At 50.2% G+C, this 16115-nt stretch overlaps 1 protein-coding gene across 2 annotated transcripts; it reads right to left on the bottom strand.

Annotated features, from left to right (window-relative positions):
* Positions 1–1298: 1298 nt before the first annotated feature.
* LOC144372346 (uncharacterized) lies at positions 1299–10490 on the bottom strand. 2 transcript variants are annotated; one of them, XM_078035731.1, is made up of 8 exons: positions 10398–10490; positions 8928–9043; positions 8531–8761; positions 7334–7448; positions 4935–5032; positions 4652–4768; positions 3565–3679; positions 1299–1670 (listed from the first exon to the last, which is right to left on the bottom strand). In XM_078035731.1, the coding sequence occupies exons 3-8, from the start codon at positions 8648–8650 to the stop codon at positions 1465–1467; spliced, it is 771 nt and encodes a 256-aa protein (XP_077891857.1). In that variant the 5' UTR covers positions 8651–8761; positions 8928–9043; positions 10398–10490; the 3' UTR covers positions 1299–1464. The 2 variants fall into 2 exon arrangements, with proteins under 2 accessions (XP_077891857.1, XP_077891858.1); XM_078035732.1 differs by lacking the exon at positions 4652–4768.
* Between the last annotated feature and the right edge of the window lie 5625 nt (positions 10491–16115).

The raw sequence follows: 16115 nt of genomic DNA on the forward strand, positions 1-16115 counted from the left end.
GCAGTTTTGCTGTCTTCTAGCTCACACAGAAGAAAACACCATGTGCCTACTTACAACAAAGTTAGTCTTGCAAGTTGAAACTGCTTGCAGCAAATGGCTTCCATTCCCCACTTGCAGCCATCAGTGGTTGACAGATGGCACAGAGGCTTCAATGTGAAACCGTGAATGCCAATCATTACAAGTGCTTCTGACACACTCTAGTTGAACCAGGGAAAGCCCAAAGTGGTAAATGAGAACACACTTTGTTCCTGCAAGTGGAAGCAGCTTGCATAAACTGCTTCAGATAGAAAATTCCAAGCTCTTCTCAGCAAGCACATTCAGAAAACAGTTCTGGCCCAATGGAAAAAGGGACCTAGCAAGAGGATCCCATACATATGATTACCTTCATAAGGTAGCTTCCCAACTTCTGTGTGGAACTGTGTTTCTCCTTGGCCCTTATGCTGTTTTGGAGACCACTAGCTCAGCTTTGTGCAGGATCATCAGACCTGGACTTTTGGCAAGACCTGTACAGCCCTCACACATGCTCAGATGCTACAGGACTTTGCAGACCAGTCCAGACAACAGTAGGCATCCATTCATTGTCTGCAGTCTACAGATTCCTAGATGCATGGCATTCATTATCATCAAATGCAGAATTTTCATCAAAAACCATATATATATATATATATATATATATATATATATATATATATATATGTATGTATATATATATATTTCCAATCTGAATCAAGAAAATCAGAAATATCCCCAAATCCAAAGAGTGGATCTCCTTTGTGATGCTACCAGTGGAAAATTCCACAGCTGACCTCATGGGATGGTACACAGTGAAAACACAGCTGCATGAAAAATATTACATGACATGACCTTCTGGTTATGTAGAAAGTGGCATGTGAAGTACACATGCATGTCTTCTTCAGACATGGGATTCATTTGCAAGACACCTTATCAATGGAAAATACTCCAAAATGGGAGAAATCAGAACCACATCTCCAAAGTATTTCAGAAGAGACCAACTCCATCTGTGTATCTATCACTCAGTCAGTGTGTGTGCTCTAGTGTGTGTGTGTGTGTGTGTGTGTGTGTGTGTGCACGCGCTCTAGTGTGTCTTTGTTTGTATTTGTACCAAGATAGCCGATACTTCATTGCCCCCATTGGAAAACTGACTCAGATAATGCCATCTGCCAAACTCCTAAAAACCAAACTTCTTGCTAATACAAGGAAACATTCCTTCCTGTTGGTTTGGATGTGTCCTTTAGGAATCACTGCTACATTTAGTATACTCAAATCATCACAGTAGATCAGGAAACAAAAACATATATATTTTAAAATAATAATATATTAATGGTAACAACAAATACAGGATAGAGTAACAACTATGTTACTAAACAAGGTCAAGGACAATGGCAAACTATAGATACAAACTTTGAAGAAAATAATTATCAATGTAAATATTCCTGGGCTGCCTCAGCCCTGCCCAGGCACACAGCAGCAGAATGGTTTTGCAAGCATCCTCAGGAGGGCTGGAGCCTTCTTTGAAGGACGAGAGGGAGGTTGAGGCTGAATCCACTCATCATTATTTTGGGGGAGGCTCCTTTTCCTCAGCACGAAGATGGGTTTTCTGTGAGGGTTCTTTGCGTAAAATACGTTGGCCTGCGCTGGAATCCTCAGCTCTGGAAAGAGAGGGGTATACAAAATAAGGTGGCTCAGGAGGTGCTCTCTGGGACACCCCAACATCTGAGAGCCTGTGCCAGAAAAGGCCAGAGCCACACACCTGAGAGCTCTCCAATTCAGCACCAATACCAACAAGACAGCCTCCACAGTCCTCCCTGAGGAAGAACTAGGCAGAGCACTTCCACAGACCTAATGTCGGTTCCTACCAAAAGCTTTGGACTCCAGAACATCCCAGGTCCTCTTACATCTTCCAAAGTACACCACTAGGGTTTGCATCTGAAATCTCCCACAAAAGGCTCCTGTGCCGAAGATTCAGTCCACACATGAGCCATCTTCATGAGTGGGTTTGGAGGGAAGCATTGGATGGTGAGTGCTCTGGTGTCAACATAAAATTCTCATTCAAGATGAATACACTACTGGGAGGTGGGAGGGACTGGAAGAAAGGTTGAGCGTGGTTGGAGGAAGACCTAAACAGGGGTGCGCCCTGGGCAATAATACCTTGTTCCTGTAGGCTCCACTGAATCCTCATTCTCCAAGTAGAGGTCCTCCTTCTCCATCTTTCTCTCTCTCCCTCTCTCCCAGCCTTGTTCTCTCTCTCCCAGTCTATGCCTGTTTGGCAAGGGCTGAGAAGCTCTCCACTGCCACACACTAGAGCTTTATAGACAGCCTCAGTACACAACCAAAGAGAAAGTTGTGAAAGCCAGAGAAAAGGCCTAGGATTCCTCAAGTATGGCCACAGTGAGGACAGGCTGACCAGCACAAATACCACATTAGAGCCATGCTTCAGCATTGGTGGAGCCCACCTCCATGTGAACCAGGCTTCTGAGAATGGAGGCCACATTCCAAATGCTGCCCTATTGAGAACAATGGTTCCAAAGGCCAGCAAAGGGAATGCTTCCCTCCAACATGGTGTATGGTCCAGTGGTGCCATGACCCCAAGTGGGAGAATACAACAGCCCGCTTCTCCTTCCTCTGAACACGTGTTTCCTGTCACCCTCCTCTAACCTAGAGCCTGTTCTCCATCCCTTCTGGGTTGGATGTGAAGATCTCTGCTATGAATTTCTAAGGCTACCAAGGCCCCAGACAGACTTCCTCTTCCATTGATTCTACTAACCTAACAGTAGGTTAAGATAGGAGACAAGTGATTCTAGAACTCATAGGGGTGGTGGTCTTCAGCATACATAGGCTGGGATAATGGCTGCTGTGGTGTTTGGCTCACAAAAACCAACCAACCAACAAACGAAAAAGTGCTGGCATTATTATCAGATGAGCTTTGTGGCTATGTGCTCAGGAAGCCCTCATCTGACTTTAGTTAGGGATCACAACCTGGCTATTGTGATCACTCCTTGGCAAGTGAACTCAGGTACAGAAGACCATGGAATTTATGCAAAGACAGATGATTCAAGCTGTCTCCCAGGCTGTGTTTTCTTCCCAATTTCATCCTGTTACTGCTTGCTAGAATCCTGGCAATGCTCTGCCAAGGCAGAGGTTTTCTGGTCACACAGAAGGCTTTCAATCCTACTGCTTCAGTCCACAAAATGCCAGTTCCCTCTTTAGCCCATGCATTCCATGTTCCTCTGAAACCACTCCTATCCCAGACCATGAAAGCATACTGCTCCTGGAAAGAGGCTTTCCTCCTCACTCCTCAAAGATGTCAGCTTTGGATGCCTGTTCATGTACAGTGGAGGCACCTGGTGGGGAGCCGCACTAGCCACTGGGGTATACCATTGGACCTCGAGACCTTCCACCAGCAGAAGTGCAGTTGGCTTTGTGCACGAACCCAACACACCTATTGGAGTGTTCTTGGGGGTCAGAGACTACACTTTGGTGCTAAGAGTTTACCTGAGTCCACATCCTGACCCTTGCTCTCTGCCATCTGATTGTCTCACTTACTCTGACGGTGAGAGATGATTTGGCCCAGATCATAATCCTCCGGCTTCTCCTGAGTAAGCAAGTGTAGGTCGAGGGCCCTGCGGATGACAACAGGAGCCCGATCTTGGCAGGTCACCTGGAGCAGCATGGAAGACAGGCCTTCAGGAAATGGGCCTTGAAGTGACTACTCAAGGACAGTGGGCAGGGGCATTCTGGAGGCACCTCCACTCTAAATACAAGGGCAACATCAATGACCCTACTACCTGAAGCTGACCTCCTGCTCATTTCGTGGGCTCTTCCCATAGGCTACTAGCCCAATCCTTGTACATAACTTCCTGGACCTGCCATTGCTCTTTGTGCAGCTGCACTTCTCTCCAAGTGAAAGGACCCCACTACCTGCATACAGATGCAATCTCATCCCACAAGTTGAGAGGAATTGGACAATAGCCTCCAAGATCCCAGGTCCGCCCGAGGATGCAGGCGGCATTGGGAATGGCCTAGGCACAAAACCTACAGGCTTTGGTCTGGATTGCCAGGGCCCAAATCAGACCCAGGAACATGACCACACACAGGAGTGCTGAAACATAGCCACGAGAGCTCCTGGCCTCCAGAGGCTCAGTGCTGGCTGGGGTGTAGGAGGGCACCTCATCCAGCAAGGGTGGTCATTGGGTTACCTGGACATTTAGTGTGCTTGCTCCACATCCATACTGACTCTGCAGAGAGACCCTCTCAGCTCCTTGTTCAAGGAACATGCAGAACCTCACACTGCTGTCCTCCTCCATAGACCTTAGCATCCCATAGAGTTGAACCTGCAATCTAGGTCCTGGCCTGTTCTCATCTGTCACCTATACCTGCCTCTGCCCTTCTGGACTGCATGCTGCCACCTGACACACAGACTCCCTCAGACATGGTGGTGGACAAGCTTCTGCTCTCCCTCATCTCAGCTCCAGCCCTTCACACTGACCTCTCCCTTCTTGATTCCCCTCTATCCTCCTGATCATCCAGAAGCTCCAAATTCAAGAGGGCATGAGTAGTCCATGGTATTGGACCAGTGTCTGCTCCCCACCCAGGTGTAAGCACCAGGGGAAACCCCTGCTCCCAGGCTTACCAGGACCTTCTTGGCCATCTTTGGACTTTGTGTTTCTAAGTGGACACGAATTAAGCAGGTGTCTCCCACCTGCTTGTGGGAATGCGGCCTGGAGGACTTGCAGGTTGATTCTGAGAACTGTGGGGGATGGAACATCAGCAAACCCAGAAACAGAAAGCCACCCCAGCCTGTCAGTTGGCTCTATGGGCTTCTAGCACATATGTCCAGGTGCTGAGGCTTCTTATTTCCCCAGGTGGGAGTGGAATGGCAACACAAGTACAGCTTGAATAAGGTAGGTGTTTACCTCCTTTCTCTTGACCTCGCGGCGTTTCCTCACGATGAAATATTTTATCCGCGGGGTCCTAGACTGATACATGGGTGAGTGGTCAGGGGCCTTGATTTCTGCAGAGCAAAGTGGAGAGAATTGTTAGATGGCACTCAAGGATTTTACCACAAAACACACACAACCCCTGAGAGTCTCCGCCAGGGCGAGCCTGCACCAGAATTGAGAGCCCTCCTATCCAGCTACAGTGCCACCAAAGACTCCCTCAGTGATTCTTCCCTGGAGAAGATGATGTACAGGATTCTAAACCAAAAGAGCACCAGGCAATGGAAACAGCACCTTGGGCCCAGAACTTCTCAGTGCAGGTTGGATCTGCCAAAGGGACACTGCTAGGCTCTGCATCAGGATTGGCAAAGGCTCCTGTGCTTAGGCCTTTCTCCCCAGGGCAGCCATGCTCACACATGGGCATTCAGGGAAGCGTTGGATGGTGGGCGAATTCATTCCCTTGCCCTGGATGAATCCACTCATGGATGACTACGTGGAGGGGAGGTGGTATCCATCAGAGGTGTGTTGGGCATGGACATGGGAGGACTTCAGCAGGGTGGTGCCCTGGAGAACTCTATTGTTTTCTAGGTTCGCTCTCCTTCCCCTTGTTTCTCATCATGAGCTGTCTGCTTGGTACTTTTATTCTGGTTTTTGTTCTACTTCTGGCTCTTCTTTCTGTCCTGCATCTTCTTGTAGTTCTTTCTGGGTCTTTTTCTTGTTCTTACATGGTTCCTTCTTGTTCTTCTTCTTGTGTATCTCCCTCCACCCTTCCTTCTGTTCACTTCCTTCTTTTTCTTCTTCTTCCTCCTGCTCTTCATCGTGTGATCCTCTCCCCACTCAGTTGTGTCCTCTTTCTCCTCCCCCTTCTCCTTATATCTCTGGCAATGGTGGGGCATCCTGAGGAGTTCAAATCTATCACACTCTTCTGCCCAGATGCAGCCTCTGTTCAGTAGTCCAAGATGAAATCAGTTCTCAATCAATGGCCAGGAGTGAAACCAAGACCCAAGACAAGTGACTTCCTTTCTTTGTCATTGTCACAGTCAGGAAAGACTTCCTAATAGACACCGTATTCTGGATAGGCTTCTACCTGTGGAAGTCCGCACCTCATCTGGACCAGGATTGCTAAAATAGATTCCACCTCCATAAAGTTTCCCCAATGAAAACAAGGTTTCCAAAATCTAGGAGAGGGCCAGCATCACTGCCACCCTCCTGCCATAAGGCATAGATGCCATCACACCTAGTGGGTTCCAGGCCCCCCGTAGTCCTCCCTTTTGACGTCTGTTACACACAAACCTCCCCTGGTCTGGAGCCTGCTCTCAACTGATGCTTGGGTTGAAAGTCTGTTTCTGAAATCATCTTCATAGATTCTCAGTTTGGTAATTCCTTATTGACTGGCTTATTTTTGTACTAGGGATAAAACCAGAGGCAATTAAGCACTGAGACCATTCCCAGGCCTTTTTACTTGGGTACAGGGTCTCCCTAAGTTTCTGAGGTTGTTTGGAAATCCCCATCCTCCTGCACTGCCTCCCAAGTCCCTGAGATTCGCAGACACTGCCCCTTGCCCAGCTCCTTGCACCTCAGTCTTCCTCATGTGTGAGACAGAGCCAACCCAAATGAGGTGGTGTGGGAAAATTGGAAAACTCACTTACATGCCCTACAGATGGTGGGTTCTATTGTGGACAGGCTGGGATGGTGAAGGCTAGGAGTGTCTGGCTCACAAGAAAGGAAAGAGCACTGGAATTGTGGACAGCTCAGCATTGTGGCCTCTGTTCTTCAGAGCCCTTCTTTGTTGCTGGAAGGAATAATAACCTGGCCATTCTGATATCTTCAGGAGATGGGCACCCAGGCACAGAGGACTTGGAATTGTTCCCAAAAGAACCCAAACAGGCTGTCCCCTAGCCTTGACTTCCTCTTCACTGAGTCCTGTTCCCAGTTGCTGCAATCCTGACATTCCTGTGAGTAGGCAGGACTTCTCATATCCTGGCCATGGATTGGGACCTGTGCTGCTTCTGTCCATAGCAATGCTGATCCAATCAGGACCCATGTTCTCCTCCTCTTCATTTGAAGGCATCCTTATCAGTGAGCCATAAACCAAACTGATGATGGATTGAGCCTCTCCCTGCCTTGCCCTCATGGATATTAGCTTCACATTGCCAGACCAGGTCCAGGGGAGAACACATTTAGGGAGGTTCAGCAGCCCCCTTGGGCCTCATTGAGCACCTCCACATTGGACACGCCCATCACTGCACTTGGTCTCCTGCACCAGGCCCACCACACTTTGGTACTTTGTGGCCAAGGCCCACTTTCTCTTGGCTGTGAGTTATCCTGAGCCCACTGTGGATCATGTCTCCCCACTGTCTGATTGTCCTACTTACTCTCATGCAGAGGAATCATTCTCAGCATCTCAAAGTTGTCCACATCCTCATGCTGCAACAAATTTTGGTCCAAGGCCCTTCGGATGAGGCTCTTCACTGTATCCACACTGGTCACCTGGATCAGGGTGGAATAAATGTCATCAGAGAATGGCTTTTAGAGGAGCTACCCAGAAGACTGTGGTCAAACATTCAGGAGAAATCTCAGCTACATATACAAGGGCACAATCTTGTTATCCTGCTACCTGAGTGTAGCCTCCATATAACCCCTGGGTTCTTGCAACATGCTACTAGAACAATCTTGGTACAAATATCTGCCTGTACCTGCCATCTCCCCTCCCCCTGGGGAGCCACATGCCACTCAGGTCAAAGGACCAAACTGCCTATGCACAGACACACTCTCATCTCACTGAGACGAGAGCAATGGGCCAGGGATCTGTGCACCAAGTGTGCTCTGGGGTGCAGGCTGCCTTTGTGTGTGGAAGAGGCAGACACACTGAAAATTTTGGTCCTGACTGCCACTACACAAAACAGACTCAGATACAAGAGTGTGTACTTGAGTGCTTCATGATAGCCTTGAGAGGCCCTGGCCTCTGGAAGCTCGGTGGGGGTCTGGTTGTAATGATGTACTTGACTCAGCACTGGCAGTCACTGAACGTGTCTTCTCTGCAGCTGGACACCTGCAGCATTAGCGTGTCTACTGCACATCCAGAGAAATTCTGCCAAGAACCCCTTTAGCTCCGCATTTACATACATGCAAAGGCTAACATTCCGAAGCTTTGGCATGACCCCCCAGGTGATCCCGACCCCAAATTCCCACACCTAGTCATGCTAAGGAGGTTCTCTTCCCTGCTACAAGGAACACATCCCCTCCTACACATGTGACAAGTCACTGCCACCTCCTCTGCTCCAACCTCACTCATTGAGAATACCAAGTTCTAGGCACTGCAGCCTGCACCCTGGACATATCTCTGACTTCATCTGTCCACAGAACTTCCGTCTGCACTTCTGGCCTGCAAAACCCACACTACAACACCCACTCACCACTGGAGCTGGGCATGCTGATGCTCTCCCTCCTCAGGTCAAGCCCTTAAGATGGACCTCTCTCTTCTTTATTTCCCACCACAGCCCCGGGGTTGGCTGTGTCTCCTGCCTTCCACTGTGTGGACACCCAGGAGGCAGCCCTACTGTCGGGCTTACCAGGATGCGCTTTGACTCTCTCTCGCTCTGTCCCTCTAGGAGGACATAAATAAAGCGGTTGTCTTCCACCTGCTCGCTGGAGTGAAGCAGTGAGGAGCTGCTACTGGTGACTTTTCTCATGCAGCACTCATTGCTTTGGGTGGCCTGGGGCAATTATCCTGCAGCCACTGCAGAGCTGCTGCTCACAGCTGCTGGGGTCCTGGATGCCACTGCCACAGAAGGCTCCAAGAACTGTGGGGGATGACAACATCAGCAAAGCCCAGCACCTGCACCCCACCCAGCCTGGCAGTTGGCTCTGTGGGCATTCTACAACATCCATCCAGAACCTGAGGTTCTTGTCCCCTTGGAGGATGTGGAGTGGCACTAGGAGTAAAGAGTGAAGAAGGTGACTGTTTACCTCCTTTGGCTTGACCTTCAATGACTTGCTGGCATCTGTTTCCCGAAGAAGAAAGTCATAATGCACTCCTCCAATCAGGCTGTAATATACTTTCGCATCAGCAGGGACCCTCAGCTCTGGAGAGGCAGGGGCAGAGGCGTGGTAGGTGACACTCAAAAAATACACTACCCAATATCCCCCACAACTGAGAGCCTCTGCCAGCTCAGGTCTCACACACAGACCTGAGAGCCCCCGAATCCAGCTACTGTTCCACCACAGACTCCCCACTGATTCCTCCCTGAAAACCCTCTATGCACAGGAGGTCCACTACAGGAACACCTTTCAAGGAAATAGCCCCTTGTACCCCAGACTCTCTTAGTTCACGTTGGACCCAACAAAGAGAAACAGCTAGACTTTGTATCTGGATTGGTCACCAAAGACTCATGTGTTGAAGGTTTTCTCCCCACTGCAGCAATGATCACAGGTGGGTTTGGGGAAAAGCATTTGATGGTGGGTGCCTCCACCTTGCCAGTGGATTCATCCACTCATGCAGGGCTACACTAATTGGAGGGGTATGGTTTGGAGGTGTGTTGAGCATGGGTGGAGGATGTCCACAGCAGGGCTGTGCCATCCAGAGCAATATATTTCTCTTGAATTCCCCACTACTGCATTTCCTGCTCATGAGTATAATTCTCATTCACATTTTTAATCAATGTATTGTTATACTTCTTGTTCACCTTGTATTTCTCCTTCTTGTTCTTGTTCTTCTTCATCTTCTCCTCATGCTTCTTCTTATAGTCATCTTGAACTTCTTATTCATGGTCTTCTCCTTCAACTTATTTTCATTTTTCTACTCCTCCTTCTCCTCCTCCTCCTCCTCCTCCTCCTCCTCCTCCTCCTCCTCCTCCTTCTTCTTCTTCTTTCTCTCTCTCTCTCTCTCTCTCTCTCTCTCTCTCTCTCTCTCTCTCCCCCTCCCTCCCTTCCTCCCTCCCTCCCTCCCTCTCTCTCTCCAAGAACAGTCTACAAGCTGTGAAGGGTTCTATTCTAATACACACTTCTCTCTAGAAATGGCCTCTGGTCCTAAGTGGACTCAGTTTGCAATGAATAAAAAGATTGGAAGCCAGAAATGATTCTTCATTGAACTGCTTTTCTCATGTACTCATCTAGGTCAGGAAAGGCTGCCAAAGTAGGCACCCTGTGGTTGTCTGTCTTCTTTGACACAAGACAAAGAAGCCTCTCTTCTTGGCCCTTTGTGGATAATAGCTTTGCAATGCCTCCTCAGGCCAAGGAAAGAACACGATAGGCAGGTCCACAGCCCCTGGGGAACATGAAGAACCTGCAGATTGATGCCCCATCATTACACTTTGTTTTGTGCACAAGTCCCACCATACTCTTCCTGGGCATTGGGCCAACGCACACTGTGTTTTGTCTCCCAGTTATCGTGAGCCCACTGTGACTCACTGCTCCCTACCCTCTGATGGTTCCACTTACTCTGATGGTTCCAGACAATATGCAGAAGCTCATAGTTTTTTGGATCCTTCTGCTGGAGCAAGTGTACATCTAAGGCCTTGCGGAATATGACTGGAGTCCTGTCCTGGGAGGTCACCTGAGCAGGGTTGGAGAAAGCTCATCAGAGAGAGAATTTGGGAGTAGCTACCCAGAGGACAGTGCTCGAGGACAATCAGAGACAAGAGAGCTCTCAACACAAGGGCACCATCTTGATACCCTGCTACCTGAGGCCTTCATGTGATCATGTGGGGTCTTCCTATGAGCCTCTAGTCCAATCTTGGTACAAGAGTTTGCTTCAACCTGCTATGCCCTACAGGGACAAGGGAATAAGGACCAAAAGGCACACTCTAGTCCCCACAGATGGGAAGAATGGTCCAGTGGACTTCCATATCCCTGCTCTGGTCTGGGATGCAGCTGCATTTTTGTGTGGACAAGGCACAAACCCTAGGTGCTTTGGTCTTTACACCCAGGCACAACACACACACGGACTCTTTAATGATAGGCATGGAAGCTGCTGGGCTCGAGAGTGTCAGTGCTTGCTGGGGTGTCAGGAGTTTTGGACCCAGCAGGTGCAGTGGTTCAACATGGCTTCCCTGGAGGTGGTCACCAGAGTCTCATGATGGATACTCCACACCCAGGAAGATCCTGCAGAGAGACCCGCTAAATCTCTATTCACATACATGCAAACTAGGACACTAATGGGCCCCTCCAAGGCCCCCAGTTGTCTGTGACCCACACCTACCCACCCTAATCATTCTACAATGGCTCCCTTCCCTTCAACCAGCAACATATCCCCTCCCACACACAAGAAAATGACTGCCAACTCCTCTGCTTCAATATACTCCTCCTCAATACCACGGTTCAATATACTCCTCCTCAATACCAAGGTCAGTAGAGGATGGCCTGTACCCTCGATATTTCTCTGACCTCCTCTGAACCCAGCACTCACTCCTGCACTTCTGACCTGCACACCCCTAAACACGCAGGCCGACTCGCACCCAGACTTGGCATGCTGCTGCTCTCCCGCCTCTCTCTTCCTCACTTTCTGCTCTCCTTCCTGACCTTCCAGAAGCTGCAGTTCAAGAAGACAGGCCTAGTCCAAAGTGTTTGCTGTGGACTCGGTCTTCCCCACTGTGGGCTCCCAGGAGACTCCCCTGCTCGAAGACTCACCAGGATGCTCCTATACTGTGTTGTCCTTTCATTTTCCAGGTAGATGCGAATGACGCACCTGCCTCTCATCGGATTGGTATATTTGGGCCGTGGGGAGTACTGAGTGGAGACCCCTGATGTCCTGGACTCCAGCTCTGCCCCTTCCCTGGGAGAAGGCTCTGGCTCTGGGGTTGGCTTACGAGCCGTGACAGGAACTGAGCTTTTAGCTAGAGGAGAGAAGATGCCATCATGACTGCCTTGCCCTGACCTTCACACAGACAGACAATACCCCTTCTGCCAGGAAGAACTCAGGCCCTTAGCCCACACAGGACCTCTTTGCAAACTAGGGTCACTTCCTGAATGGACAAAGGCTTATCCTAATTTCCAACCCAACACCAGGCATACAGACTCCCTGCAGTGGAACAACAGTCAGACCTTTCCTCATATACCCTTAGGTACTCACCACAGTCCACCTGGCTCTCAGGCTCTGCCTGGCTTGATATGCCATCTTCAGTTGGGGCCAGCAGGTGGTGTGCTTGGTGCTCCAGGTTAAAGCCACTCAGGAGGAGCCACACGTATGGCAGCAGCTGCTGCAGACTCAGAGAGCCTGGAGGCTGATGGGAAGCCTCGGTGTGGAACTTCACCCAGGTCCCCAGGAAAGAAGATGAGGCACTGTGGAAAGGCAGGTGTGGAGTCAGCAAAACCCTGGCCTTGCCTTCGCCATGGCCTCCAGAGCAAACCTCTGACCCTACCCTCCTGAACCGACCCTGGTTCTGAACACACCAGTCCACCTCAGGAAAGACACAGTGGCTGTACAGGCAGGGACAGGACAGGTCGCTAGGCAAAGAACCTTCAACGAAGGAGCGTTAGATTCATGGTATGACCAGCTCTCCCCTCCTCTGGGCAGGCCCAACACTCTTCTTCCTCTTGGCTACCTGCTCTCCAACCTGGAATGCACCTTCCAGGAGTGTCTGTCCTCCTGCCCACTCTTCTCAGGGCTCAAGAGACACCTCCTCCCCTGGCGAGGGCTGCAATGCTACCTCATTCTCTGTGAGCTCTAACTGAGTCCCCCTGAGTAGCGGTGGACCTCTCTTTTCCCATGAGTACAGACCACATCTCTGTGGCCCTGACGGAGGACAGGGAGGTGTAGAGTAGGGGATCCATTATCCCAGGGCCTTCCCCAGAGGACCATGACTACCTACAACTCCCTGCCTTACCCCTCCTACTGTTGAAGCCCCACACCTTACACTGCAGGCAGAAAACTGAGTTGGGGAGAGCAGTCTTTCCTCAGCCTTCCCAAGTCAAATCACCTTGCAGGTCCCTACTCTAGAAACAGGAGCCCACCCTCTTGACCCCAAGCCCATTCCATGTTGAAGTTGGTCCAAGGGTCCACCATAGTCACTGAAGAGGACAACGTGCAGTTATGCCCCATGGAGTCAGGGATGCAGTCACATGTAGGATATGTACTCATGGCACCTGCGGTTTGAGGCTGACCCCCATGAAAAGGGACACAATGGCAGTCATTTGCACCCCATTTTTCACTGAATTATGAAACGTGACTGGAAACGTGTCTTCACACAGTGGGTGCTTTCTCCATGTTCATCAGTGAATGAGCCCAAACTGCTGATTCCCACATATCTCTGGGTGTGGGAGCTGCCATGTCCAAAGCCCCTGTCCAGCTATGTCCCAGCTAGGATGCTCTGTCCCACTATGTATACTAACATGTCTTTATTAACCCAAAAGTGCTTTTCCCAAGGCCCGAGTTTTGAGACGCCTCTGGCAAAGATCTACGTTCTTCACAAAGCCAACATCACACCAGAAAGACCACCTGGCCTTGCTGAGTCCACCTGGGAATGAGCTCAGTGCACACCACTGAGCTGTGGTGCCCAGTGTGTGGGGACTGCTCCACGGACCTCTGTGGATCAGCTGGAGTCAGAATGGTTTCTCTGCCTGAGAGGGGAAGTTCACTCCCCTTGCAAGGCTGTGGCAGGCACCTCCAGGACTCGTCCCATTCGGGGCTGACATTCCACTATGAGTGTGGTCCTCTATCTCACTAGGTATCACAAACCTTTGGGTCCCTGAGAGGTACATGGCAGCCCCAAGACCCAGGCATGAGGGGGCTACACACTTGGGCTTGGTGGTCTGGTGCTTACCTTGGGAACAAGAGATCCAGCACCTGCTGGGTGGGGATGAAATCCCAGGAGATTAACCCCATGTTGCTGCTGAAATGTAGGTTTCTCCCACAAATGACAGGCAGGAGCTCATTCCTAAGCTGGTCCTGCCTGTAAGGTTCAAGGCTCTGTACCCTGAAGGGCTCCTCCGTGTTCTCATCATTTTCACCCTGGGTTGGGACCAAGAATGGTTGGTTCAAAATGGAAATGGTGACAAACAGAAAAATGACTTGTGCCAATACACTAGAGTCAAAGCACAATGGGACATTTCCTATCAGTACAAACACACACACACACACACACACACACACACACACACACACACACAGAGTCAGAATAGGAGTCCTGGGCCATTCATCAGGGATTAGACTAGAGGGCCTGCTGGGCTCACCTGCCCTGTGCTACTTACAGTTACTCTTGAGCTCCTCTGCGACAATCTCCAGAGGCTCTGGCGTCTAAGATGAAGCCTCACCCAGTGCATCCACAAAAGGGCTAGTTGGCCCCCCTGAGATTCCTGGGAGCCTGAGGCTCAGCATTGTTTGCAACCACAGGAGAACATCCTTCTCACTCCAGTTTCTCCAACCAAATGAGCTCGGATGGCTTGGTCAGTGAAGTGGGTGCCTGGATACCAGGGTTCCATGTTCTGTTTGATCCATTGTCAAGGCAATGATGTCATTTCCTGTGTCCATACCTGAGCCTCTTTTCACATAAGACCACTTTCAAAAGCCCTATGGGCTGCTGATTTCTCCTCCATGCCTACCCATCTCAGGTGCGCAGGTGTTCACCAACAACTACCCAAACATCCCCACCAAAATCTGCCCTGCTTGGTGCCACTAGAGTTCCAGCTTGGAGCCTTCAAAAATGCATTCACAACTAGTCCTTCCCTCTCAGCAGCTTTTGGACCCTGGTCCCATTAATGTGCAACTCATGCTGTGCCCAGTCTTTTCTGGAAAGTAGGGTAGCATCTAATCTCTAGGGTTTATTGTGTCTATTGGCCCATAACACCCTCTATTCTCTCTGAAACCAGAGATGGGACTCACAGGTGGCTAAAGCACAAATGTAGAGATGGGACAATCACAAGAAGGGCAGAGACAAAGAATGCACCCCAACTCAATCAGGCCTGTGTCCCACACAGGAATGTGGCCAATGTCCGTCCCATCGTGGCTGCAGTTCCCTCTCTACACCATGGCAAGTTGGAGGGGACTGAGATGCAGAGGCTGCTCCCCTCTGCCATACAACTTCCCAAGGCTTCTCCTAAGATTTCAAAAGGGCCAAGTGTGTCTAGTGTTGGGGTCTCACAAAGACTCCGAGGTACCACAGCATCCTGCTGCCCAGAACCGGTTCACCCCTCACCTCAAGGGGGCTCAGCCTCTGGATTCATGGGAATTGAAGTGGGTACAGGTGATGGGATATCACCTCCAAGACTGAGTTATGCCAAGTCCATGACCCCTGTCTGCATCCCTGTCTCCAGCACCACTCCCCTCTCTTTCCTCCTCAGAGCAAACAAATCCATTTAGCAAGTGTGTCCTGTGATAAAGACATGACGGTCACCCATCCTCTCATTACAAAAACACTGAGGCTCAGCCAACATGGATCCTACCAGGAACACAGGCATAAACTCAGAGTCCGATCCTCCCAGCCGAGCCTTAGTGGAGCCTGGACTCCCAGCCTCCTGAGTCAAGGAAACAGAGGTGCCTAGCCAAGCCACCTTGGATGCAGCCGCACAAAAACTGAACTCATCAATGCCCCTTGCTCTCAGTTTTGAGTAAGAGGGGAGGTGGTGTTTCACAACCCTAGACATCAAGTGCAGTCTCCAGGCTTTGGGGTGTACCCTGACCTCTCTATCTGCCCAAGACCTCCAACTCACACTGGCCTTTTACCCAACCTCCTCCTAGGGCCAAACTCAATCCTGCCTCTCAATTTCTGCTGCCTTCGCCAACACACTGCTCCCCAAAATGAGCAGGGCTGGCTCTCTGTTATCATGCTGGTGCCAGCAGCAATGCCACCCCACTGACATAATTCTGAGTCCCAACCTAGGCACTCCAGCTGTCTTTGCCACACCTGGCCTGTTTGGGCTCTGGCTCTTGCTCTTTTCTTTCATGTGCATGTGTTTTGAGGTTTTGAGTTTCTCCCACTGCAGAACTGCAGCTGTAGCAGGGTAGAGCTCATGAGGGTGACATTCTGAGACACATCCAATTCCATCAGGACTGTTAACTGGGGTGATGCTGGAACACAGTGATGAGTGAACACATGGGAGGTGGTTGGACCCACCTTGCCTCTGAGTGGCTTCCTTTCAGGACAGGAATGTAGGGATGGGAGCCCCTGGCGTGGGATGCTTTGCACAAGGCGTGACCATGGGCTCTCTTTCCTGGCAAAAATG

The sequence above is a fragment of the Ictidomys tridecemlineatus genome, assembly GCF_052094955.1.
Source record: "Ictidomys tridecemlineatus isolate mIctTri1 chromosome 12 unlocalized genomic scaffold, mIctTri1.hap1 SUPER_12_unloc_6, whole genome shotgun sequence".
Classification (NCBI taxonomy): domain Eukaryota; kingdom Metazoa; phylum Chordata; class Mammalia; order Rodentia; family Sciuridae; genus Ictidomys; species Ictidomys tridecemlineatus.